General features: G+C 35.1%; 5 protein-coding genes across 6 annotated transcripts; 3 read left to right on the top strand and 2 right to left on the bottom strand.

Moving 5' to 3' along the window:
* The first annotated feature begins 2,005 nt into the window (after positions 1-2,005).
* LOC145604763 (uncharacterized) lies at positions 2,006-8,131 on the top strand. The gene is made up of 4 exons (XM_081660708.1): positions 2,006-2,270; positions 4,137-5,381; positions 6,887-6,961; positions 7,821-8,131. The coding sequence occupies exons 2-4, from the start codon at positions 4,458-4,460 to the stop codon at positions 7,935-7,937; spliced, it is 1,116 nt and encodes a 371-aa protein (XP_081516834.1). The 5' UTR covers positions 2,006-2,270; positions 4,137-4,457; the 3' UTR covers positions 7,938-8,131.
* Positions 8,132-8,785: 654 nt separating this feature from the next.
* LOC145605435 (pentatricopeptide repeat-containing protein At3g23020-like) lies at positions 8,786-11,838 on the bottom strand. The gene has a single exon (XM_081661486.1). The coding sequence runs from the start codon at positions 11,673-11,675 to the stop codon at positions 9,078-9,080; it is 2,598 nt and encodes an 865-aa protein (XP_081517612.1). The 5' UTR covers positions 11,676-11,838; the 3' UTR covers positions 8,786-9,077.
* Positions 11,839-12,915: 1,077 nt separating this feature from the next.
* LOC145605775 (uncharacterized) lies at positions 12,916-14,951 on the top strand. Its single transcript, XM_081661841.1, has one exon. The coding sequence runs from the start codon at positions 12,983-12,985 to the stop codon at positions 14,858-14,860; it is 1,878 nt and encodes a 625-aa protein (XP_081517967.1). The 5' UTR covers positions 12,916-12,982; the 3' UTR covers positions 14,861-14,951.
* Positions 14,952-17,085: 2,134 nt separating this feature from the next.
* On the bottom strand, positions 17,086-20,622 carry LOC145605322 (uncharacterized). Of its 2 annotated transcripts, none has more exons than XM_081661358.1 (2): positions 19,461-20,619; positions 17,086-17,424 (listed from the first exon to the last, which is right to left on the bottom strand). In XM_081661358.1, exon 1 carries the CDS (start codon positions 20,429-20,431, stop codon positions 19,469-19,471), a length of 963 nt encoding a protein of 320 aa, XP_081517484.1. In that variant the 5' UTR covers positions 20,432-20,619; the 3' UTR covers positions 17,086-17,424; positions 19,461-19,468. The 2 variants fall into 2 exon arrangements, with proteins under 2 accessions (XP_081517484.1, XP_081517485.1); XM_081661359.1 differs by lacking the exon at positions 17,086-17,424 and adding an exon at positions 18,118-19,292 and having other exon boundaries at positions 19,461-20,622.
* A 1,340-nt stretch (positions 20,623-21,962) lies between these two features.
* Positions 21,963-25,668, top strand: LOC145604604 (aldehyde dehydrogenase family 3 member H1-like). Its single transcript, XM_081660504.1, has 12 exons — positions 21,963-22,155; positions 22,325-22,450; positions 23,037-23,280; positions 23,442-23,510; positions 23,604-23,700; positions 23,800-24,006; positions 24,099-24,214; positions 24,295-24,399; positions 24,503-24,675; positions 24,800-24,890; positions 25,037-25,186; positions 25,279-25,668. The coding sequence occupies exons 1-12, from the start codon at positions 22,112-22,114 to the stop codon at positions 25,516-25,518; spliced, it is 1,662 nt and encodes a 553-aa protein (XP_081516630.1). The 5' UTR covers positions 21,963-22,111; the 3' UTR covers positions 25,519-25,668.
* Positions 25,669-26,680: the final 1,012 nt, after the last annotated feature.

The following is a 26,680-nucleotide window of genomic DNA, read 5'->3' as shown; positions in this document are numbered from 1 at the left end:
CCACTCACCAGTATTACTTTATTTTGTTTAAACAGAATGAGTAATAGTGTCATCATATATCATATACTCCGTATGAGATATCTATTTTAGGTTGAACACATACTTAATTTAGTGACAGGAAATGTAAATGTGTCACAACATTCCACAATAAAGTGATGTGCACGTTTGAAGAGGTGGCTGCTCTTTTTTTTCTTTCTTTTCTTTCTTTTTGTTTGGAAATTAAAGGCGAAATAATGTAATTTTCCTCCTAGCTGCTTCTAAATAGTTGCACCAATTTTATTTTTTTTTTACTGATATATGCAAGACTAATTTGATGATAACTTATTTTAACTCTAGATTTTTAATAAATATTATTAAGATGCTTATTGAGCTATGCTCCAATTACGCTAATTTGACTATGTTTTTTATCTCCATACAAGTAAAATTTTACGATCAAAGTTTGATAAGTTTGACCCTAAAAAAATTGGTAGGTGCAACTATTTAGTACGAGTATCTGAGATAGTTATTTGTAGTATTTTGATATCGTTAAGTACATAGAGTTGATTGGCAAGTGAATTGATAGATCTAGGTTAATTAGGTTTTAAAATTCCAACACAAGACTGGCCCAATTTAGTTTACATGCTAATTTAGTAAGTTGAGATGTGTATGATGGGTTGACTCGAGCTCATCCGACTTGGGATGAGTTTTATTTCGACCAAGTTGTATCTTGTTAGGCTTGGTGTGTCGTGTGTGGTTCACATGTTGGGAAACGGCTAGTGTCGGTATTTCAATCTGTACTTGAAATGGTATGACATCTGATTTGGATGGATTTAATTAGTGTCGTCTAACTAGATTTGTGGTGTCAATTTTCCAACCTAACCACAATCTATCTTTGATGATGGGTTGTATTGAGTCTGTGATCAATCATCAATTTGTCATCATTTAAGCTCAAGCGAGCTATTGATTAGGCTTGTCCAAATAGATCATGGTTAACCCAACCTAGTGGCCATCTCTAGGTACAAGTGTGAGCCTTGGATAGGGCGTAGGATGGACCTCCTCTTATAAAATAGTTCAACTCAATAAGGAGGGTTAGGCTTTGCATGATTCAACATTTATATTGGTTTGGCATATGTTGGGCCAAGGCCTAGGCATAAAATTAAGCTTATTTGTGTAATGTGTCATCAAGTTCATTTCTTTCCATCTAAAATTTACGATAAATAAAGTATGTACGACAGTACGAGTAATAAATATATAGAGAGATATCCAATTTGGCAATTTATATCTTCTTACTAATCTCTGTCTTAGAAAACTAAAAAAAATGTTACTAATGCAGTATAAATGTATAATTGAATCCACCATATATCTATATCCTTTATTATATGTTACTTCTTAGAAAATTATTACATCCTACCAAACATAAATCTAAATTCGATCATAAAAATTAAAAATTTTATATGTTTCTCGTATATAGCCATTACATCCTCAAATTTCATCATTGAATAAATATCTCATGCAAAAATTTGATCCTTGCAGCTATAAATTAGGATTGTACGTTATGATTTTTTAAAAAATAAACATTCATTATGCCCAAACTAAAATCCTCACAAAAGGGAAAAAAAATAGATATTGCAGAGACAAAATAGGATTATCTCCATTTTTAATGAAAGAATTCTTATCTTAAGACTATATTCACAGTTAAAATGGTAATAAAATCTCAAAATTCCTCTATATTTCCGAGCATGCATATCCTACCGTTAATTAGAGGGTTAACATCATAAACGAAAAAGAGAATCTTGTTCCCAAAACAAGAGAGACAACAAATAAAAGCCAATCAATGATATTATTACTGGATGTTAACATGCCTACACCCTTTCCATTTACAATAGTAGAATAATAATCTCTGTAAAAATCAAGAAAAATAATTCCTTGATAATAACAGTAACAATTAACATGCCCAAAAGTTCATCTTTAATTGTGGGGTTGTTTTTGTACAGTTTCTCGTGACATCTACTTTGTTCCTTCAATTCTCCCCACAAAACAAAACCGCCCATTTTTTTGCTGCTTCTTGCTTACTTTACTTCACTATCACAAGCAACATACACATCCCACCATTTTAATTAAAGTTTTATAATTTTAATTATTGAAAGAAATTCAGTAAATTGAGCAATAAACAAAGATTTTTGTGGATTGGATCTCAACAGTAGTTTTTTTGATTGAATATATCTAATTTGGTGGGTGGTTAAGCATCTGATTCCATTGTTACTTTGCTTTGCAACAATACCCAATTCAAGGTGTGATCTTTTTCTCTATGTCATTATATTTTGGTTTTAGCTTTATTTTTCTTGCTTAATTTATTGATTTATATATCTGGGTTTTTAATTGATTGACTCTTATTGACTGATTACTTATTATCAATCATTTTTTAATTTTATCTAGGTTTTTTTAATTATATTATAATAATTTTTAATGGGGGTTTGTTGAATTTGCTTGACTTGATTTGTTTTGGAATTTGGATGTTCTGTTGCTTTTTTTGATTGGGTATGTCTTTAAGTAATTAGAATTTTCTGGGTTTTCTGTAATGCTGTGGTAAAGTTTTTGTGAAGTTCTTTTGGGTGTATATATGAATTTGGTGTTGTGTAATTGAGGTTCTTTTGTAAGAAGTATGGCATAAATGATTTGGGGTTTTAGAGGGTTTTGCAAGTAGCTTTTGTATGAAGGTAGTTCAGACACTTTTGGATAGAATGCGAGCTGATGTTTCATGTTGATTACTAAAATGTGCCCTGGCTGCCTTCTAAGAGGCTCGATTAGGCGCTTTCCCCTTTTCGTGTGTTGTCGATAGAAGACTGTATTTTACCATTTGTTAGGTATGTTGGTATTTGGATGGGCTTGTAAGCAACACAATATAAGAGGGTAGAGTGCATGTGAAGACTGTACTAGCTAGTTCCCAACTTTACTTGCTTGTAGCATGTTTCCTGGAGATTTTGTTTGTCTTGGGGAGCATTACAAGGCGGTTGTGTTTATGCAATCATATATCTGAATGCTCTTCTTTTCGTTTGCCCTTGCCTTTTCAATGTCTCACTAGATCTAACTTCATATGCTGAAAAAACATTCGCATTGAGAATATTAAACTTTTAAAGAGTGCGTATAAAAGTCAAGGCAGTTAAGTTCTCCTAGGTGAACTTCAAACACACCAAGAGTTGACTTTTATGGAGTATAATGGAGATTCACATTATATAAGTGATGTTCATGGCCTTTGGCACTGTTCAGCGGAAAGAGAGAGGGGTGGGGGACATTCACATGAACTCAGCTTCAAATATTCAATTACAGTCAGGCACCTTTAGCCTCACACATACAGCTGAAAGACATCATTTCTTTTTAATTATTTGATTTGAAAAACAACTGAATAGCCTAGCTATTAGCTGCTTCAACTTTGTGGGAAAATGAATGAATTGATGTATGCAAGTGTGTGACAAGGTTGAGAGGGGGGGGGGGTGGATGTTTAGATTTTTCTTCTTTCTTTTAACTTATTTTGGTTTATGGCTTAATTGAATATACATATTTTTAATTTCATTCTGAATGAGTGGCACTCAAAATAGCAAAAAGGGAAAAGACTCGAAATTTTGTGCATTCAATGCTCTTATAAAATTTTGTTTCATATTACGTGCGACATTTACTAAAAAATGGTTGCTAGACATTATGTGAAACAAATGTTTTCTTTCCTTTTTAAGTTGTCAATTATCTTTATCTTTACTCATCACATTCATAACTATTTTTCTTTCTCCATTCACCAAACTAATTTTGTCTAGGAGTCCGTACAAGCTCATTTGTTACACATAATATGAAATAGAGGTAGTATAAAAACATAACTTTTTATGTAGGATGTTGGAACTTTGGAGTTGCTTATTTGGTAGTTTCTTAACCAATTGCATTGAAGTTGGATGGGCTAAAGTGATATTTAAGCTTTTGACATGTTGATCCAATGAAGTAAAACTATGTGTTTATGTGTTGTTGTATTGGCTATGAAATACTAGTATGCAGATTTCACAATGTGTTCCCTTTTTTTGTTATGTTTGAGACACTTGCAGCACTACATGGACTTAAAATGATTTCAAAATGTTAGTTATGTTCATTGAAAATATACCATGTGATTTATGTAGGTTTCAAGGCATGCTCCAGAAAGTCAGGTTTTCCTTATATCGAAAACAGTTTCTCGGCGTGGTGAGAGGAAAATAATGCTGTAATTCTAAGCATCAAGCCATCAACACAATGTTTCGAGCTAAAAACTTCAATTGTATCTATCCTTTTTTACTTCAGTATAGCAGGCCTACCAAATCTATATGGGGATATTGTTGCACCTCATCTTTTTCTTAGAGAAGCACAGACGGAATTTTATTAATTTGATTACAGTCTTACTTGAACTGGTTGAATGATATATGACTTTGTAAGTATTTCTTTTTTGGGTCATCGTATCAACCTGCATGATGGGTAAGGAAAGCCAAAAAGAAACCATGAGCCTAGAAATTAGTAGCGGAAGCTCTTCACCAACTAAAAGCAATAGTTCAAGGGCTTCAACTGCATCACAGCTCAGTATAGATAGGGATTTGGGCTTGCCCGCTTGTCGTGTGTGCCAATGTGCTGAATCTGACCGAAGAGGGGATGCTACTTTGGGGTTTTTAGGGATAGATCCCTTTCTAGAGGAGTCACATAATGTGAAGGAGCTGCATGAGCCTCACATGAAAATAGCCCATGATGAAGTTGAGGGTAGTGCATCAGTGGACACAAATCAGAAAACGCAGCCTGGGTATGTGCAATTCATCAGCCCTGCAGGAGAGGTTTTTGTTTGTAATTCAGATGTAGAAATGGGAGCATGTCATAAACGGGACACACTAATTGAACTTGGATGTGCTTGTAAGAATGATCTTGCCCTTGTACACTATGCTTGTGCTCTGAAATGGTTTGTTAATCATGGGTCTACTGTCTGTGAAATATGTGGATGTGTGGCAAGTAATATTAGCACTGCTGATTATAAGAAAGTCCTTGCTTCTTTGAAAGATTATGAGGCATTACGAGATAGGACTGCAAGTGGGGTACCTAATCCTGCACAAGTACATGGTAGTTCTGGGGTTGATCCTGATGCTGTAGCAGCTATTCGCAGGCAGCGGCTTAGTGAGGTTTATTTGTGGTTTAATCCATATGGTCACCACCGTCATAATAATTTCAGCAGTGAAAATGCCCCTGCAATTCTGGTTGTTACAGAACCACCTGCAAATGTCGTTGTTCAAGATGTCACGCCTCCTCAGAATCCAGCTACAAAATGGGCTGTGGAAGGTACAGGGATTTTGCTAGCAACAGGCCTGCTTACTATTACTCTTGCATGGCTCATTGCTCCTCGTGTTGGAAGGGTACGTTTGGTTTAATGTTTGTATATATTTAGAGTTTTCTTGCAATATTAAATTTTAAATTACATGTGGAATTCCTCTCTTATCTCATTGAGGAAGGTGAAAAGATAAATCTTAGATTACAACATTAATTTGAAGTCATAGTAATTATGTACATATTTTTGTCTAATATAAGATCCATGCTTCATTTTTCTATGTACTTGTTACATTCTCCGAAAAAAAATCTACTCTGGAAATACTGATCTGCACGAACTTTGCATTTTGGCTTAATTTCATAAATTGGTGAAGTTGATAAATGTCCTTTGGGCTTTGCTGCAACAAATAAGGATTCGTTTAGTCATGTCAAACAATCATTTTAGGGGTGATTTGGTAGATACATAGGTACAGAGGACCTCCTGTCCAAGATATTATTGATGGTTAGTTTGAGAACTTGGTTAAACAAGAGAGTATATTTTCTTCACCTGAAAATAAGGTACTTTTGTTTATTCTAGTCTATTTGATCTCATCTCTGTACTTTGACCACACTTTTATGCTAATATGTAAAAAATACTATTTTAAAGTGAGATCTCATTAAATATATCTTAATATGTATATTCCAATTATCTAATTGTCATATTTCGTATCTGTATGGATTATGACTATTTGTTAACAAGGAGCCGGGAGTAACATCTTATTTGATATGATGACTTTGGTCTGATTGTTCTAGTCTCATCTGATATGATATGTTTCTAATAATTAATATGCTGATTGAATACGGTTATTGTTCTCTTCACGTGAAATAAGGTGATTTGTATTAATCTAATCATACCATGATTTGACTATGCGTTGACCATATCTTTTTACTAATGTATATTGTATAAAAAAAACATTGTGAAGTGGGATGGGATTTTGTTAATGTGTATTTTTCAAAAAATGAATTATCACTAGTTTTGTCAACATGCAACTAAAAGATACATATTACGCTAGTGTTCTTAACTTCTTATATAAAGTGAAGAGAAAAGATTCATAAGAATCATAACCTAGAGCTCATGTGTACAACAAATGCCTCTCTACACCTGTGTGATTGATAAATCATGAAAATGTCAGCAATTCAGATTTTCAGATTCCTGAGTTTTTAGGTTGAATATGCTGTTCATAAATGCTGACAAGGGAAGAAAAATTGATCCCTTGAGGGCATAAATGATAAGCTACCCGATATAATTTTTGAATATGAATACTTCTGATCCCCTGTATAGTTCAGACTTCAGAGTGAGCCTTTTGGATTGATATATAGTGTTACTGCTGTTCCTTCTTATCATTTAAGAGCAACCAGTCACTTTTTAACTGTTTTTTTGGCGAGAAGTCATTGATATTTTCATATGGAAGTAACAGCTAATTAAGTTTGGTTTTTGCACTTGTCTTTAATTTTGTTTGGCAGGATATTTTTGTATGATCTGACCAGTGCACAAATGATAGTTGTATCAAATAATATTCCATGATTTACACTATAGCTGTGTTTTTATTTGCAGAAAACAGCAAAAAACGGTCTTCATATTCTTCTTGGAGGTGTTTGTGCCTTAGCTGTTGTTGTCTTCTTTCGCTTTGTAAGTAGTTATCTTTGCTTTTCTTTGAGGTCATTTATATGCAGTGCATGAATTTTTTTTGTTTTGATTTGCTTAAGTTCATTCATGCTATCTGTAGCAAATTGTCCTGTTTTTTCTTTTTAATCACCCGAGATCACCTATATGTAATAACGAGATGTTAAGAATATAGGAGCCATCTGAAGGAAATGCACTGCACATATAGTGGAGTAGTGGACCATGTGATTTACTAAATACAATAGAAGCCTAAGCATTAGCTCATGTCTACACTTACAAAATAGATACATTGTGTGTGCGTGCGTGCATACTTACATTCATTACTTACATATTGCAACAAAATGCGCATATCAGCATGAGTTGCAAATGTAATTGATTTATCAATACATCATGTTTGACCTACTACCTAGTCACAATTGGTCTCACTTTCCATGTGTGTGTAACCATTATGTGTAAGTTTCCTTTTTTTTTTTTTGACAAGAATATGTGTAAGTATATTAGTTTTTGACATACATCTACTTTCCTATTTTGTTTTAGTTGCAGCTCTTTAACTTTCACGTTTGTCAAACGTAAATAATATCTTAGATTACAATTGGCAAAATTTGGAATGAGATGATCTTGCAATAACTTGCTCTAAACTTGAGTGGGTTTTTGTTTTTTTTTTTTTTTTTTTTTGGGGGGGGGGTTTGTTTTTTTCCCGTAGGGTTGTCTTGTTAGTGTTTTTTCAAGGGTATCCACTAATGTTGCACAATAAAGAGCCATGTTTTTGGTCATCAAAGAGCCTCCTGACTATATTGGCAAGGCTGTGTTCTGAGTTGAGGAGTTGCTATCATGAATTAATGCAATTTTCTTGAAATTTTTGCAGGTTGTACTAACCAGGATCAAATATGGACCAGCGCGATACTGGGCGATCTTGTTTGTATTCTGGTTTCTTGTGTTTGGTATATGGGCATCACGGACACATACTGCTCATACAACATGAATTCTGCTATGACATGTGCGTCTTAGATATGTTTGTAAAGTCTGTTTCTGTGAATTTTTCAGTCTTGAAGGTGGACGATTTTTGCATGGAAATTTTAAAGTAGTTAACAATTGTAATTAATGGCTAGGTCCTGTCAATCTTTGACAAAAGACATGGTTTCATTACCAGATTTTAGTGAGCAATATTATAAACAATCACTTGATATCATAAACAAGTGCTAGTAAATATTCAGTCCAATGGATTATGCAGAGGGATCATATGGCCGGAAGCTACGAGCCAACGATTACTGTATTGCATTTGTAGACATACAATAATCAATAATATCAGTACCAGATAACCCAAATATTAATGGATTGTTTCTATCCGAACCAAACCCAGCCCTTTTTTGCTGTGATAGGTACGATTTCAGATTGAATTAGGGAGTTGATCCTATGTATTGTGTAACTACACAAATAATAATCGCTTTTAACAATTGCTTTTGATGAATGGTAAACAAGAAAAACATTAGGAGCTAAGTGATAATAATACTGCATTTAAAAACTTGTAAATATGTGCTGGATTCAGGTATAATCAGGTTATAACTTATAAGCAATAGTTGCTGTGCTGCTCTTATATCTCTGGAAACTGATGGAAGTCACTGTAACATTGAGTATGATCTGAATGTACCAGCCGTTGTCGAATCCAACAGGGTATTACATGCGCTGCTCCCAGTAACAACTGCCATTGATTCTGATTACTCATGGTCTCATGCTTTATCTCTAAGTGTTAATTATGTTCCTACCTAACATAATTTCTTTTTCGCAACACACAATAAAATACAAAATCAGATTGATGATGAACAACTTTCCTTCTATTTCTACAAAATTTTACTCGTATTTCACATCATTACTTGTACAATTTTTGAGATTATTTTCAAGCTTACAAAAGAACAAGATAAAGGAAAAAGAAACTCCGTAGAATTATATTGCCAAGGCAATGTACAATCTTTACAAGAAGCCTCCATAGCATCAGTCTCCGTCATGAGCATGAACACAATCAATTTAGCTAAATGCTTCTGCGTGCGTGGATTGGCAACAACTACATTACTCTTTACAGCAATGGCTACTTAAGAACAAAGATCCAAAGTTGATCAATGAGCATTTAATCGCCATCATAGTCGCCATAATTGTCCGTGCAAACCACAGAAGTGAGGGCTGACACCCATGCTTGCAAACCACTATCAGTATCCTTCTTCCTTTCTACCTCCAGCTTAGCAACAGCCTGTTTGGGAACTCCAGATTTCACAAGAACAAATCCAAGTGACTTATAAGTGGCATCATCAGGTTCAATCTCAAGACTAATCATCTCCTTGAAAATTGAAACCGCCTCCTTTAGTCTTCCAACAACAGCAAATAGAGCAAGCACATTGTTATAGCTCAGCAGCTCTGTCAGAAGTCCTAATTCCTGCATCTTTTCTGCAATTTCCATTGCTTCATCTAGTCTGCCTACCCGTTTGTACATGCAAAGCATCATTGCATATGAGAACTCATTTACTTCACCTCTTTCCTGCATATCATCAAAAATTTCTTCTGCTTCCCTAACCATTGATCGTTTGCTATACAAATCGATAATACAATTTGAAGAATATACATCTGCACCCTTCTCAAATGATTGAAGCAGTCTGTAAGTATCTAATGCTTCTTCTAAGTATCCAACTTTTGTATAGAGTTTGATCAAGGAGTTGCAGATTACATCATTCAACGAGAGATCTGCCTCTTTCAGAGCATCAACATACTCCATGGCTTCTGTAACATTTCCACTCTCTGCAGAAGCATTAATTAACACACCATAAAGAACAACATCAGGTTGCACATTGTAATTAATCATCTCCTTGTACAAGCTTTTGGCCATTTCCAACTGACCAAGCTTTGCAAAGCTTGAGATCAGGGCACAGTATGGAACACAATCATTCACTAGACCTGCTTTCTGCATCTTCAACAGATAGGGCTTAGCAACATGAGGCAAATCCGCAGCTGCTAGCGATTGTATGAGAGATATATAGCTACATCTGTCCGGCAGAACACCTAGCTTCTCCATACTATCAAACAACTGACATGCTTTATTGTACTTCTTACCGATGCCATAAGCTTTGATCATCACATTGAATTCCAACACACCTATTTTGTTCTTCTCTTGGCAACAGACAAAAACTTTCTCAGCTTCATTAACATACCCACGCTCCCCATATGCGTCAATGTTAGCAGAATAGCATTCCGTGGTCATTTTACCTTCGAAGTGGAAACGTTCAAACCATGACCATGACTTTTCAAGCATGCCAGCGTCAATATACATTCTAGTCAGGGCAGACTGCGTAAATTCATCCATTTCAAGACCCCTCTTATCCATTTCTGAGATAAGCATCTCTGCTTCAAAAACCATTTGCCTTATAGAGAAAGCATACAAAAGGGTGCGATAACTCACAGGATCCGGTTGTAGGCATGCCTGTTTCATTTGAGCAAAGTAACTAAATGCAAGGTTGATATCATCACGCTTAGCATAAAGGGATATAAGAATGTTATATGTTCTAGTATCAGGGTCGCGGTTGAGTTCTTTCATCTTTCGCACCAATTTGTTAACCTCTTCCAACCTGCCAGCATTCCCATAAATGTGAATCATTGTATTGAAGGTTATTGTATCAGGAATAACTCCTTCACCTAGCATCTTCTGAAAGGTTTGAGACATTTCCTGAAGCTGCCCCGATTTCCCATATGTGTCAATGAGAGTATTATATGTATACAAGCTCAAACTAAGCTGCGCCCCAGAATTCACCTTAATCGCGCTAGCTCTGTGTGATTCAAGTGTACTCTTCCCTTTTTTCGATTTATCCAAAGACCACACTTTAAAGAACTCCTCAGCTTTTCTAAACTCCCCTGCTTTCTTGTACATTTGGAGAACAATTCCCATAGTAACCTCATCAGGCTCCATGCCTTGTTCATTCATTCTTTGCAGCCAAACTAAAGCCTCCTCCCTAAGACCGCCTTTGCTATAAACATCAATAAGTGTACCATAGGTAGAATTAATCGGTGCAATCCTCTTCGCCCTCATCTCATCCCAAAATCTTTCTACTTCACCCCATTGCCGCGCTTTTCCTAAAACTCGAAGCATAATGTTATAATGAATCACATTCAACTCATAACAACCCTTCTTCTTAAACCACTCAAAAATCTCCAATGCCCTCTCCCAACTCAACTGTTCCTTCAAAATAATACTCCTCTCTTTGTTGCTAAGACTCTCTTCCCACGGCCTAAACGCCTCGTCTAAGTCACTAATACTCTCCAATGCCAACAATATAGACGGAATACACCCTCCATAAGAGGACCATTTCGTCGAACACTTGGTGTGCAACTTTTTTGTAGGAAAATTTCCACGCCCTCCTTCTAATTTAACCACACCATTAATCTTATTTTGATGATTTCGATTCTTCCCAGATTTTAATTTAGCCAATTCATCAACAGAATCATGTGGGTTTTTACTCAATTTATCAATTGCACCACTTGGGTTGATATTCTGCTTCTCCAATCTCCGGAATTTCTTGTGCCCTTTATTGGGTATTTCAAGAACGTTTGAATTTCTGGGTTTTTTGGAAGAATCATGAGTTTCAAGAGGAGAAACTGAGAATCTGATGGTGAATGAGGTGTGTAGATGACAAGGTGACTGGAAAAAACAGTTGATATCAAAGCATTGGGCTTTACTGAACATTTCTTTATTGTTGATTTGAGCAAGAAATCTTGCATCAAGTTCAAAATTGTTGGAGTGAAATTGGTTCTGTAATTTGGTTAATTTTGAGAGAGAAAGAGGGAGAATTTGGAAGTAACCATTTGGAGAGAAGAAATGGATAATAGAGGAAGGCGCGGTTTGTTAGAGGGAAAGAAAAACTAAGGTTAAAATAAAGTTGGAGTGTTTGACCTTGTTTTTTTTAGAGGGTTGGTTAAGGAAATTGACTTGATTTCAAGAATATCAAAACTCGCAATTTTGTCGATTTAATATTTACGGGTAAGACACTCAAAAGTTGAAAGTAGGGGGAAGTAGTAACATAATCTTTTCAACACTCGTCACATAAAAACCTACTTGCTTGATATACTAAAGTTGACATTAATAGCACCTGGTAGTGGAGAAAATTTGGGACAGAACGCGTGAGAATATTTAAGAATTAAAGAGGGAAAAAAAATGAGAATATGTTAAAGTTAAAATTAAAATTTTCATATTTACCCATTATTTGATAATTTTGACGGTAGATTCGGTGATTAAGGGCCTGTTCATATTTACTGAACTGAGCTGAACTGAACTGAACTGATTGGAGCTGAACTGAACTGAACTGAACTGATTGGAACTGAACTGAACTGAACTGAACTGAATTGAGCTGAAATGAATATTTTATGTGAGAGGGAAATTAAGAGTTGAACTGAACTGAACTGAACTGAACTGATTGGAACTGAACTGAACTGAACTGAACTGATTGGAGCTGAACTGAACTGAAATTAAGTAAATATGAACAGGCCCTAACTTGCATTTTTCAAATAATTCAGTCATTTAGAAAATGTTTTTGTCAAATTATGAGACTTCCATATCCTATAGTTTTTACCTCGGGCTAAAATCTTGGCACCGCCACCTGGTTACACACAAGATTACTCCATTTATTACACCATTTTGTAAATTCATAGTAGCAACCTGTAATTTTGAGGGAATTTTACATTCGAGTAAATTTTGATTGTCACATAATTGGATTTTAGTACTACTTAAAAATGATGATTAATTAAAGCTTGACTTAAGTAAGGGCCTATTCTCATTGACTGAACTCAACTGATCTGAACTGAAATGAATATTTTATAAGAGAGGAAATTAGGAGCAGAATTGAATTTCGAGAACAGGCCTTAAATCTTATCTTTGTGGTCAATTCTTCACTCTCCTTCAACACTTGCAAGAAAGACACAAAACAAATTCACAAATTACTACACTTAGCAACTGTGTGATAGATTGAAGAAGCAGCCTCTGAAATACGGAGTACTATGAATTCTTTGAGTTGCAGAGCTCCTTCTTCTGGTTATGGTGCCAGAACTTCCGCCTCTCTTGCCTTCTTCCATGGCAGCCAAGGTAATACCTTTTTTAATACCCTTGTTCGTCTTCCTCTTTTTACTTTCTTCATTTTCAGACATTATTCCCCGAAACGAACACCTGATACTTCTTTAATTGGTTTTGATAATGATCGTAAATTGTTTCTTCAATCTGTTAGAGAACAATCAGAATTAGGGTTTTCTGATCTTAAATTTCCCCTTTCTCTCTTCAATCAAATGATTAAATTGCGCCCTCTTCCTTCTGTCGATTATTTCAATCAGCTGTTCACTGCAATTGTCAAATTGAAGCGCTTAAAACCACATTCCACCGTTATTTCTCTTTCCAGGAAGCTTGAGTCTTATGGTATTCGACCCAATATGCATTCTATTGGTATTCTTGCCAACTGCTACTGTAATTTGGGTCGTATCGATTTCGGGTTCTCTCTCCTTGGTAAAAGACTTAAGCTTGGGTATCCCCTTGATTCTGTCATTTTTAATACCTTAATTAATGGCTATATCCATTGTGATAAGCTACCCCAAGCTGCTCAGTTGTTGGATAAAATTATTAAGCTTGGTTTACAACCTGACATTTTTACCTATAGTACTGTTGTCAAAGGCCTTTGTAGGATTGGTGATAATGCGTCTGCTCTCAATTTTCTTAGAAAAATGCAATCTGGATGTTGTTGTAAGCCTGACATTGTTATATACAGCACTATTATCGATAGTCTTTGTAAGGACAGGCTGTTAAAAGAGGCCCTGCACCTTTTCTCCTCTATGAAAACTCAGGGCATTAAACCCAATGTTATCACTTATACTTCCTTGATTCGAGGCCTCTACAATTCCGGCTGTGGGGATGAGGCTCAGCGTGTGTTAGCTGAGATGTTAGAGAGCAACATAGCACCAAATGTTAAGACCTACAGCATGCTGGTTGACATGTTTTGTAAAGATGGTTGCGTTGATCAAGCTCAGTCCATTTTACAGCACATGATTCAGAAAGGTGTGGCTCCAGACATCATTACTTATAGTGCATTACTTGATGGTTATTGTTTGCGTGGTCAGATGGATGATGCAGAGAACCTGCTTGATCTCATGGTTAAAAATGGTTGTGAACCAAATTTTGTCAGTTTCAGTACTATGATTAATGGATATTGCAAGGCTAAAAACATTGGCAAGGCCCTAAACATTTTCCAAGAGATGTTTCGGAAAGGGATAACCCCTGATGCTGTTACCTATACCACTCTTATCGATGGATTGTGCAAAGCCAATAGACTCCCACTTGTCCATAAGCTGTTCAAAGAAATGCGGGATCATGGAATTGCACCAGATGTCATCACCTATGGCTCCTTGCTTGACTTCCTTTGTAAAACTGCACAACTTGATGAGGCAGTGAAATTACTCGAACAAATGGAGGATAATGGTGTTAAGCCAAATGTTGCCATCTACAATATCCTGATGAACAGCTTGTGTGAAGCTGGGCAACTTGAAGATGCGGCAAATTTCTTCTCCGATCTTGTATCAAAGGGTCTTCAACCTAATATTAGAACGTACACTATAATGATCAAAGGCTTTTGCAAAAAAGGGCTCATGAGTGAAGTAGCTCATGTGTTAAGGATAATGGAGGAGGATGGTTGCCCCCCTGATGATCGAACCTATAATATCATCAGAGGAAATATTCTCAATAATGACTTGTCAAATGCATTTTACTATTGTGATATTATGACTGGCAAGAAATTTGAAGCTGATGCACACACTTTTTCATTGATTGTTGGCCTCTTGTCATCAGGTAACTTAAGTGATTCGTCGAAGGACTTGCTTCGGAAGTTTATCAGTTGAGTTGTAGTTCAGTTGATTGCAGGCTTGTAAAGATTTATACTCGTAAAAGTTGTAATATATTCTTTGGTTCGTTGTTGGTTTTTTGTGTTTCTTTCCCACTTTTTATTGGAATTGTTTTTTTGGAGATTTCAGCCCTAAAATTCATTTGTTTTTAAATCTAAGTTTGTATTAACTACTGTGTAATGTTTAAAATTGAATTGGTGTTTTGTATGATTGAGTTACCAATTTTAGGCCAAACTTGAAGAACACCTTTTTTTTAAAGGCATAGCGGCACCCGAGCATGCTTGTAAGTGCTCTTGACTAAGGAACTCAGGACGTTTTTGAGCAACGAACAACACTCTTAGAGCCTGTTCTCTTACGTTGAAATTCAATTCAATTCAGTTCAGCTCAATTCAGTTCAGTTCAGCTCCTAATTTCCTTCTCTTATAAAATATTCATTTCAGTTGAGTTCAGTTCAGTTCAGCTGAGTTCAGTGAATGAGAACATGTCTTTACACTCGGCACTCAATGAGCCTTAATGATGATCAATAAGATAATTTCTGACTTCATTCTTGCAATCAATGCCAATAGACAATAATGGTCCTCTTCCATCCTAGGAAAATGTAGCGGTGGTGAGGTGGCTTATGTTGAGGGTGGGTGTGGTTGTAAGTGTAGGCGCGGGTGTAGGAACGATTCTAGGTGAACTTCTTGGGCAAAGCTCCTCCTCATAAAAGAGCTAGTAAGGCAATGCATATATGTAGAGTTCTTGTGTTTGGTTTGATATCTCAATAGTTAAAACAAAGGAAATTTTGTTCAGAAAAACCTTATAAAGTGATCTTTTTGTTCTGAAAAACCTTTTAAAAAATTTTTGGCTAGGAGAAACCAATTTTTAAATTTTTTTTGTTCAAGACAGCCAAGTCTCACTTTCCGACACTGACTGATCTATTCCGACGTTGACCACGTGTTTTCCCACATGTGCGTGTCACATGACTTCTAATTTCCTAATGACACCCCTTTTTTCCTAAATCCACTCTCTTCCCTCCGATTAAACACTCTCTCTCCTACTCTCTCTCTCTCTCCCTCTCCTTCTCTGTATTCTATTTCTTCTCTTCTCTTTCTGTGCTCTGTGTTTTGACGCCTTTGTTGGAGTGTAGTTAATTCGAAGCAATAGAAGGCATTTCCACCAATTTTCGACTATAGGTAAGTGTTTAATTTGTCCATCTTTGAGTTTTTTGATACTTGAGTGGAAATTAGGGTCCCCCCCTTTAAAGTTTTTCAATTATGTGCAATTATGGTTGGAGGAGGTGTTATGAGGTGTGAGTGTGGCATTGAATTCGACGCAGTACGCTTCAATTTGTTCTTACCTAGGGCAGAGCAAAAGAAAATTTTTTGAATGCTTTATTTAAAGAATCGATTTTTAAGAGTAAACTTACTGTTTTGATTGGTGAAATTTCAATGTCGCAGCTTCAATTCCTCATTGATGATGTTGCAGCCATGGCAGAGAAGAATTATGGCCTCGATGCTTGCTCCCAAAGAGAATACAGAGAGAGAGAGAGAGAGTGTGTGTGTATTTAATTGGGGGTTTACTTGGAGAGAAAAGAGAGTGGAGTTAGGAAAAAGGGGGTTTCATTTGGAAATTAGAAGTCATGTGCCACGCACATGTGGGAAAACACGTGGTCAACACCGGAAATATATCAGTCAACGTCGGAAAGTGGAACTAGGTTGTCTTGAACAAAAAAAATTTAAAACTGGTTTCTTCTGGCCAAAAATTTTTTAAAAGATTTTTCTGAGCAAAAAGGTCACTTTAAAAGGTTTTTTTGAACAAATTTTCCTAAAACAAAAGGGTTTGTATTTTAAAGGGTTTGTATTTTAAAAGGTTTTTTTGAACAAATTTTCCTAAAACAAAAGGGTTTGTATTTTAAAGGGTTTGTATTATTAGAGAGCTTTGGAATTTTGATGTCAATGAAACTCTTATGCCAAAATACTATCTTCCTTTTAATGGTTTATGAAACACTTATATTGTACTTCGTATTAAAAAAAAAGAATCTCAACTCAAAAGTTAACTCTAGACAATATCATATCATGTAAACCACCAAGATGTTCATGGTACATCTAGAAGTAATTTTATATCCACTCATTTTTCTCTCAGTGTAATCAAGGAGTTGATGGTAATGAATCATGATACTTTGGTACACATACGGGAACAAGACTAATTAAATAGATCCATAATTTCCATTTTTCATAAACTCCAAGTGCAGTGAGAATACTTTTACAGAGATGGAATACACAGGTGTTTTACAGTTTTATTCACGTTGCTAAATTCTACTATATTAACAACTCATCGGTGTGAAAAATGTATTGATTGAAGTTCGATCTGGTACAGTATACTGGATCACTATCGAGCTTCGGCTTTCCATGTAGAACTCCCTTGTCAGGCTGATGCTGCATTCCTTTTGCTGATATTCTTCACCCTTGCTTTCCTTGGAATAGTTGTGGTTCTCCTGGCCAAGTAGAAGTGATCCACGCATAATTGTGCTGTCTACTTGAAGAGATCCGCCAAATATTGGGATTCAAGCTGCATAGCCCCTGAACAAAATTGATTTCAGAATAAGGAAACATTCATCCAACTCTGAAGTAATCAATCGTAGAAGGAAAAAGTACAATACATGCTCTTTATAATAAAAGTTCAACAGCATACTTTAGTCCTTCAGTGTAAAGCAGATCTAATTTTCTAGGAGGGTAGAAAGGAGATAAATGTATGCATACAAAAGCATATGCTTAAAGGGAGCAAGAGGACCGTGGAAGGAATAATTACAGCAAACAAAAAAATCTGCCATGTAAAATTCTATGATCGACAGGTGCACAGAGAATTCCGGGTCCAGTAACAACACAAACCAGAGAGGCAGAGATCTTTGCAGTTCACATGTAACTCCTTTTAGATAAATCAGCACAGAAAAATATAAAGCAAACATAACAAAAGATATTTGATGGGTTTTTTTTTCTATCTAATGTCAAGGTAGAGGTAAATTGGTGTAGCTAGATTCTGGTGTAGTATACACCATTCAAGTACATACAGAGTATTACATAAATGATTTTCACAATCCCTATTTGAAAATTTGTCAAACCCAAACTAAATTTGAACACTTAAAACAGAGCTTCAAAAGAAACCATAAACACCGGGTCATACAGATCAACTATACCTAACGTCATAGAAAAGCAGATTTGCATTTAAAAACAGATAGAAAAGAAAAACATCATGATTCAAAATTGATATTGGCATGTATATATATACCTAACTGGATGCGTTGGGAATTGACATTATGTTGTACGAAAGCTCGACTGCTCAACTATCTTATTAGTATAAGTCTAAGTGTATAACATTCATTCTTTCTAAGGTCCATGTTTAAAAGTGACAATAGATAATTACTAGCCCTTCATATTTTAATATGCATACAGTATCTAGATTGTTAGTTTGGCATAAATGCTAAAGAAATACAGACTGATTAAGCAGAGCAAATTTGCTGGTCCCCTTGCCCTCTAATTAACTTCCCACTCCAAACACATACATTTTAGAGAACAAATATTAAAATTTACTCCAAACAGATGGAGACAATCATAGGTGGAACAACACTGTGAGGAAAGTGGCCAGACAATCCATCTAGTGATCTAGGTCCTTGGTCAAATCGCTTTCACTTCTCAAAACAAGGGCATGTTACATTCAATTTCACATCATCCATTGTGATTTTGTTTAGCTTATACCAATTGAGATACAGGTATACCATATATCGACCCACATGAGAAAATTCTAGCTCCGCTACAGCACAAGGTCTGCCCTTCACTATACAGCTTATGATTCAAAAGTTCTAATTGGCAAATTAATAGCAATAGGAATAAAATAAAAGGAACAAAAAAGAGCCATCAACCAGCAGCAAGCATTTCAATTCTTTCATTGCTAAGATAATAGCCAACATATTAATTTTTCGTACAATGACATTCCATCAATCTAATTCAAAAGGCCTCCACCTTTACACAAAATGGTAAAAAAAGACAACCCCAAGTCATCAATCCAAAGTTATTACAAGAAAAACTCTGAACAGCTAACTACGAAGTATTACCCAACCTACAAGTTAACAAAAATTACATTTTTACTTTCATTTGAAGAAAGTTAACTCTTAAGAGCAAGTGAGTAAGAATAAAGTTGGCTTTTTTTTTTTTTCCTCTCTTTACCCTAGTCAGGTGGTTAACAAGAGTAACAACTTTACAAAGTAGCGTTACTCTAATCGCAAGGAAACCACGAAAATCAACCAGCCCTTCACTAACATAATCTCAGAGTAACCATGAAGTGAAATGCTCCTCTGAAAACAAATTTTCTTAATACAAATTTCGAAACCGTCCATCCCCTTATTCCAACAGATTGTATAGCAATGAGACTGAATAAATTTGGCACTAATTTCCTACAAAACAATGGAACAATTCCTAATTCAGAGAACAGATGATTTCATACTTCATACACAATCAAGAATATTTCTTTCCTGAATTCAATAACAATGCAGTTATTCTACCAAAAAGCATAACACATATTCCATAAAACTTCAAATTAAATTCAAAAATTTAAAACTCACCAAATAATTTATGCAAGATAGAAGAGATCATCAGTCATGAGCAAGATGTACTGCAAAATCCTCAATGGAACTCCACTCTTAAAATCCAATGCAGGCAACCTCAGCTCCCTAATCCTACACTCTCCACCAGCACCACCATTGATCATCTTCTTCGCCCGAACCCGATTCGATTCATTCTTTCTAAACATATACACCAAAGGCGACGCCGTTTTCTTATTCTCCGATGACCGGAAAAGAGACCACCCATTTCCAGCTAAAACCCTAGAAAAATCCTCCATTGAATTCAGCTGTTTCCCAGAAACCCTAGATACCAGAGCAACATTCGAAGAACAATCCCAATCATAATTACAGTAATTAAACCTAGAATTAGGGTCAATCTCAAGGAATACAAGCTTGAACAACCCTTTAGAGAGAGAAACAAAGTAACGAAGGAGAGAGATTGAAGAAGCAGTAGAGAGAGAAGGAAAAGGGATCGGAACGGCGTCGTTTGGAATCGTAGTACAACCCCACAACGACATTGTTGAAGTTGATGTTGTTGTATTCGATGAAACTGAAGGTCGATTGTTTGATGATGATAATGAAGATGGTGGTGAAGGTGAAAACGATGATGTTGATGTTGAAGATGAAGATGATGAAGGCCATGAAAATAGGAGATGAGAAAGAGAAGAAGAAGGGTGAAAATCCATGCCAATATCTCTAGCAATGGCAGCTAATCGAAAAGTATCACAGATTAATTCTTTAGTTGGGATGAATAACAACAATGGCATCTTCTTCTTCTTCAACATTTTCTGGGTTTTGTTGATTTCATCATCATTATCATCATCTGCATCATACTCTACATGGGTTTTTCTAACATCATCATCATCATCATTTTTATCACCATGATTATGATTGTTATGATGATGAAGATGAAAAGGGTTGATGATGGGTTCACCCAGAACAAGAGATCTAACCAGCTTTACAGATAACATTATATTTTCTGAGAGAAAGAGAAATTTACAGGAAATTAAAGAAGAAGAACTTTTGATTGAAGGTTTTTTAATGGGGGTAATGAATGAATTTTGGAATTTAGTGCTTGTTTTGAGTTGAATTTGATTGATACTGTACTTTGGAGTGAAGAGAGAGAGAAAGATGGACCCAGAATTATATTCGATTTTTCAGGATGAATGAATGAGTTGGCCCAATGTTTAGGTGGTAGAGAATGGAGCCCATATGAATAATACTTGTATGATGATAGTTATGAGTATAGAATTTTATTGTGTGAAAATTTTAGTACGAGTACAAATTATTGACTATTTTGTGACTTCAATCATAACAAGAATGTTTGAATTCAAGATTGCCAAATCAATGTTGAATAATAAACTTCATGGATGTTTAAACATGGATAATTGGATATCGCTTAGGTTTAGCTGATACATAGTACGAGTGTAATTCGGTGGTAGTTTACGGTATGGTTGCAAAAGTTATTTGCATCATTAACCACTGTGATATCAACTACATTGCAAAACAAAATACCTATTTTTGTTTTTGATTTGGCCAAATCTATAAAAGTTACTCGTACTATCAAACACAGTCTTGAAAGTCACATATTTTGTTTGCAAAACTTTTTAGAAAAATGAATAAAACAAAAATATATTATAGTGAGTTTTGTTGATTTAACCTGAATATAAAAAGAAGAAAGTGGAATTTGATTAGTTACAAGTACATTATTAAAAAAAAAATTGTTTGGTTGATAAAAAGTGAATAAAGTATTAAATGAAGACGAAAAGAGACTTAGGGACTATTCTCATACGATTATTTTCACTTCAGTTCAGTTCATTTCAGCTCTAATAAGTCCAGTTCAGTTCAGTCAATGAAAACAAACCCTTATATAAGCATAAAGTGTTGAGATAAAATAACATTTTGATTTAGAACTATAAAAGTACAATTTATCATACTTTTCCAATGAATTTTTGAGGTAATCACTTACTATTACGTAGTACGAGTATATATTATTTTGGTTTATAGAATTGTTTTTGGGATTAATTTATAAGCTCTAAGCTCCATTAATTTATAAAAGTTTTTTTTTAATATTTTCTTTAAAATAATAGAAGCATGCAAAACCATAAAGTATTACTAATAAATAAAACCGAGTCTCAAGAAATGAGAAAGCTACACTTAAAATTTCAATTTTTTTTTTTTTATTACTCGAATTAAATAATGTTAGTGATATTTCCCTTTAAAGCTTTCTTGTAACCTTAACACACCTTTTATTTCAAACCCAACCCACCCAATTACAAGGACTAATGATGGCCCAATAGTAACACTGACCCAATCTTTCTTCTTCCTATACTAAGTAGTACGTGTTAATGAGACAAAAAATTAAAAAAAATAAAGTCTGTTATTGAAAATGTGACATCATTAATTAAATAAAAATAATCACGAGTAGGCCGCTACATGACAGTTATGAGTTATGACTTTAGGTCGTTTAGGAAACAGAACCAATAACAACCAGAAAAATATACAAACTATTTCCTTTATCTTTTAATATTTCGTTTTTTTCTTTGCTACCATCATCAAAATTATTTTTTTAAATGTAACCAATTTTCCTGGTAATCACATTATTCCACATTTTAAGGATTTTATTTACCCATTCAAACATTTATAAATCAATGACTTCCATTGCTTACTCCATTCAACTTCAGAATAATCCCAGGTATTAACCCTTCTTCTCTTTCTATCTTTGTCTTTCTCATCAAATCCAGATCACGAGTTAAATTACACTATCAACGTGACAATTAATTTCAGACCGAGGTAGTTTGTTTTTATAATTACAGGAACTCATCTAATCTATAATTTTTTTTTTCTCCCCTGTTATTGTATAGAAACTTTGGAGCAGGAGTGAGCAAGACTACTTACAACTGCTGTTTATGGAATAATAATACTTCAGCAAAGACAGTTTATCAGCTTAAAACTCGATTTCGTCCTGCTATTTCTTCACGTATCTACTGGTATATTTTCTTTCTCGCTTTTTATGATAGTAATTGATAAGGTGTTGACTTAATTAAAGATTTGTTATAGATGGTTGTTGGATGAATTTATTTCCAAGAATTGACATAATCATCTATTTTCAAGATTGTTAGGAACTAATTACATGTTATGGATGGGTGTTGATTAGTTTTCTAACTTGTGATCCAACCATAGTACGTGTTGGGACATTTGACATGTCTAGGTCCACACACATGGGGATGTTTATTAAGATTCGTGGCACGTGTTTGCCGTGTTGGGATTAATTTAAATTACGTGTTTTACTAACTTGATAGGGGAAATTTTGCGGATTAAAAAGTGTACGTATGTAATGTATGCATTCGTTATAATGGGTTTATACTTCATCATCTATAGATATGGCTCGTATACGTAACCTAACAAATCTTACATGGTTTCGAGTTTGCATGATGAGTGGATTAGATGATCCACTCTTTTGGTTGTAACAAAATGTGCATGAAAAACAATATTTCATATTTAGTTTTTTTTAGTATGCTTAGTGTTCTTGTTTTCTTTGACAAATGTTTGATTATGGTGTCTCGCGCTGTGAAGTTCCAGTGCAGCAATCTCTGTAATGGCAGAAGAGAAAAGGGAGGCATCTTTTGATGCAGATAAAGCCGGGTTTGTAGTAAAGGAGCTTAGACAACAGTATGATTCTGGAAAGACTAAGACTTATGAATGGAGATTAGCTCAGTTGGAGGGTATCTCTAGAATGGTTGATGAGAGGGAAAAGGATATCATTGAAGCTCTTAATAAAGATCTTTCCAAGCCTGAATTTGAAGCATTTATCGCTGAGGTCAGATTTTAATGTTCGCTTTATTAAGTTATTCGATCTCAAGTATGATGTTATACATGTAATTTACATAGAATTTACCCTAGAAGAATATAACTTAGGAAGGTTACATTGTTCAAATTTTGTAGACAATTTGCACTTAATGTACATCTTTTGTAATGTAGATTAGCATGATAAAATCTTCATGCAAGTTGGCAATTAAGGAACTAAAGCAGTGGATGACGCCAGAAAAGGTGAGTAGTTTCTTTTAGACACTTAAGATTAATATTGACAGAAATGTGGAAGTTAGAACTTGTTTAAGAAGGGCAATGCCATGTTTCTTACAGGTGAAAACTCCGTTGACAACGTTTCCTTCATCAGCAGAGATTGTCTCAGAACCCTTGGGAATTGTCCTTGTTATCTCAACATGGAATTACCCTTTCTGTATGTAAGAGGATACTCCGTATTTATCTTCTATGATTCTGAATTGGATCCTAGACTTAACATGTATTGTCAGTCTTACTTACATGATTAAATTGACAGTGTTATCAATTGATCCGGTGATTGGTGCAATAGCAGCTGGCAATGCAGTACTGCTAAAACCATCAGAAATGGCTCCAGCCACATCCTCATTAATCGCAAACTTATTCCAAGAATATGTTGACAATACCTCAATAAAAGTCGTTGAGGGTGCTGTTGAAGAAACTTCTGCCCTTCTTGAGCAACAGTGGGATAAAATATTTTACACAGGTTATATTTGTACTTGTTTTTGACACGATATTTCATCATTTCAGCATAGTTACATCTCTGAAAGCCCTTAGTTTTCTGTCTCTTTTTCTTAGGTAGTGGAAGAGTAGGCCGAATAGTCATGGCTGCAGCTGCAAAGCACCTCACACCTGTTGTATTAGAGCTTGGAGGAAAATGCCCTGTAGTTGTTGATTCTGATGTCAATTTGCAAGTACTAATCCTTCCTATACTAAAAATCTATATTTATACTTATACTTGTTAGTATTTGTTCCTCATAGAATTTAACTACAGGTTGCAGCAAGAAGAATCATAGCAGGAAAGTGGTCCTGCAATAGCGGGCAGACATGCACTGCTGCAGATTATGTCATTACCACTAAAGATTTTGCTCCAAAGCTAGTAATGCAACTGTTCTTGCTGATATTTTATAATGTGTGGAGTTGTGGAATGATTGTTGGTTATAGATTGCCTTATATGTTGATATTTCCCTTATGGTTGACAGATTGCTGGTTTAAGTTCAGAGTTGGACAACTTTTTTGGGAAGGATCCTTTGGAATCAAAAGACATGTCAAGAGTAGTAAACTTGTACCATTTTAGACGGTTAATCAAACTAATGGAGGAAGATGGTGTCTCTGATACAATCGTCTTAGGTGGTCAAACAGATGAAATGCAATTGTAAGGCGTGCAATGCTCCATGATTCTTAGATGCTTAAGCTTAGTGGTCTTAATAACATCATATATTCCTGCATACTATGCATTATTTTGATAGCTCTTACCTTATTTCACTTCTACAATGTAGGAAAATAGCGCCAACCATCTTGGTAGATGCTCCAAAAGAGTCTGCTCTGATGTCAGAGGAGATTTTTGGACCTTTGCTACCTATTGTTACAGTAAGTATGATTAGTGTTGAATACTTGAATCCATCAAGCTCGGTTTTGAGATTGAGATTGAACTTTTTTATATGTTACTACTACTTTGCATTTCGTTATTGTATTTTCTAGTAGATTGTGAGTGTCACTTAATGTTACTTTTATAGGTTGAAAAAATTGAAGATTGTTTCGAATTGATCAAGTCCAAACCAAAGCCTTTAGCAGCATATCTTTTCACCAATAATGAGAAGCTTAAAAACGCTTTTGTCAAGGACATTTCAGCTGGAGGAATGCTCATCAATGACACTATCTTGCATGTAATTATTTATTTCCTTAAATCAAATCTGCAAAACAGAAATCAATTTTGTTTTTCTCTGACAAGTTTGCTGCTATTTTTCTGACGATACAGCTAACTGTTGATGCATTACCATTTGGAGGAGTCGGTGAGAGTGGTATGGGCTACTACCATGGAAAATTCTCCTTTGAGGCATTCAGCCATAAGAAGGCCGTTATGTACAGAAGTTTTGATGGGGATTCATCGATTAGGTATCCACCATACTCGCTGAAGAAGCTAAATCTGTTGAAGTCTTTGTTGAGTGGCAGCATTATGCAGATCATTCCTGCTCTACTTGGATGGTCTAGAGAATAAAGGCTTGCTCTACTTGGATGGTCTAAAGAATAAAGATTGATATAAAGTTCTGTTTTTGAGGGGTTTTGTTGATACCACATGTAACAGAACTAAAGATTTTGTGTATGTACACTACTGAATTTATTATAGTATTGGTTTTACAATTTCTAATTGTTGTTTACAATTCTGTCATATAATGCAATAATATCTTATATATTTAATATTTCCTAAAACAAAGATTATGAAATATATAAAATCAGGAAACCTTTCTAGCTAAGGATTTTTTACCTAGTTTATATCATTTACACTAATATAAAGCTGGGAGTTGGGGAGACAATCAAGTATCAATATAATATTGTTAAGATTATATTAATGCTCTTAGATCAGAGTTGGACCAATTTGTTTTGAATTGATCTTATGGAATCGAAAGTCATGTCAAGAATTGTTATTGGCCCATTTTACACGGTTAAAGAAACTAATGGAGGAAGATGATGTCTCTAATGATCGTCTTAGCCAATTAGCCTATTAGGTGATCAATCAGAACTCAGAAGGAAAGCATCTGTAAGTTGTCATGACTTGGCCTTCAGTAGCTCAATATGCTACCATGTACATTGTTGCAAGTTCTTATAATACTGTCTTTACTTGGATGATGTAGGAAAACAGCACCAACAAACTATCTTCATTTTAATGACAGGAGACTTTTGGACCTTTGCAGCTATTGTTCTGTGAGTATGATCTAAGACGCGATTTTCAGAATGTTAACTTTCTTTTTTGTGCCTACTACTCATTTCAATGTTGCAATTCCTAGTTCAATATAATTAATGTTACTTTGCAACCTCCCATTAGGTTCAGAAAATTAAAGACAGTTCTCAGGGATCAAGTCCAAACCAAAGCCTTTAGCTGTATATGATTTCGCTTATAATAAGCAGCTGCTAAATGCTTTTATCAAGGACATTTCGACTTGAAGGGGGAATGCTCATCATTCATCAATGACACTATTGCATGTAATCACCCCATAATCTTTACCTTAGATATCAGTTTGTAAGATGTAAAACCGAACTGTATTCATGTAAAGTAACCATTAGAGCCTTTTTTTTGTCAGAAATTTGTTAATCTGCTGATGATGCAGCACACTTTTACTTACAGGATCATTACCTATTTAAGTTACTCTAATGCACCAGTC

This window comes from Chenopodium album, chromosome 22 (assembly GCF_948465745.1).
Source record: "Chenopodium album chromosome 22, dcCheAlbu1.1, whole genome shotgun sequence".
NCBI classification, from domain to species: domain Eukaryota; kingdom Viridiplantae; phylum Streptophyta; class Magnoliopsida; order Caryophyllales; family Amaranthaceae; genus Chenopodium; species Chenopodium album.
This window is presented reverse-complemented; position numbering and strand designations above follow the sequence as displayed.

Coding starts and splice junctions, on each gene's coding strand:
- LOC145605775 (XM_081661841.1), top strand. CDS start 12,983: ATGAATTCTTTGAGTTGCAGAGCTCCTTCTTCTGGTTATGGTGCCAGA.
- LOC145604763 (XM_081660708.1), top strand. CDS start 4,458: ATGATGGGTAAGGAAAGCCAAAAAGAAACCATGAGCCTAGAAATTAGT. Junction 5,382..6,886: donor TTGCTCCTCGTGTTGGAAGG/GTACGTTTGGTT, acceptor TTTTATTTGCAG/AAAACAGCAAAAAACGGTCT. Junction 6,962..7,820: donor TTGTTGTCTTCTTTCGCTTT/GTAAGTAGTTAT, acceptor AAATTTTTGCAG/GTTGTACTAACCAGGATCAA.
- LOC145605435 (XM_081661486.1), bottom strand. CDS start 11,675: ATGTTCAGTAAAGCCCAATGCTTTGATATCAACTGTTTTTTCCAGTCA.
- LOC145605322 (XM_081661359.1), bottom strand. CDS start 20,431: ATGTTATCTGTAAAGCTGGTTAGATCTCTTGTTCTGGGTGAACCCATC.
- LOC145604604 (XM_081660504.1), top strand. CDS start 22,112: ATGACTTCCATTGCTTACTCCATTCAACTTCAGAATAATCCCAG. Junction 23,281..23,441: donor TTGAAGCATTTATCGCTGAG/GTCAGATTTTAA, acceptor TTTGTAATGTAG/ATTAGCATGATAAAATCTTC. Junction 24,007..24,098: donor GGATAAAATATTTTACACAG/GTTATATTTGTA, acceptor TCTTTTTCTTAG/GTAGTGGAAGAGTAGGCCGA.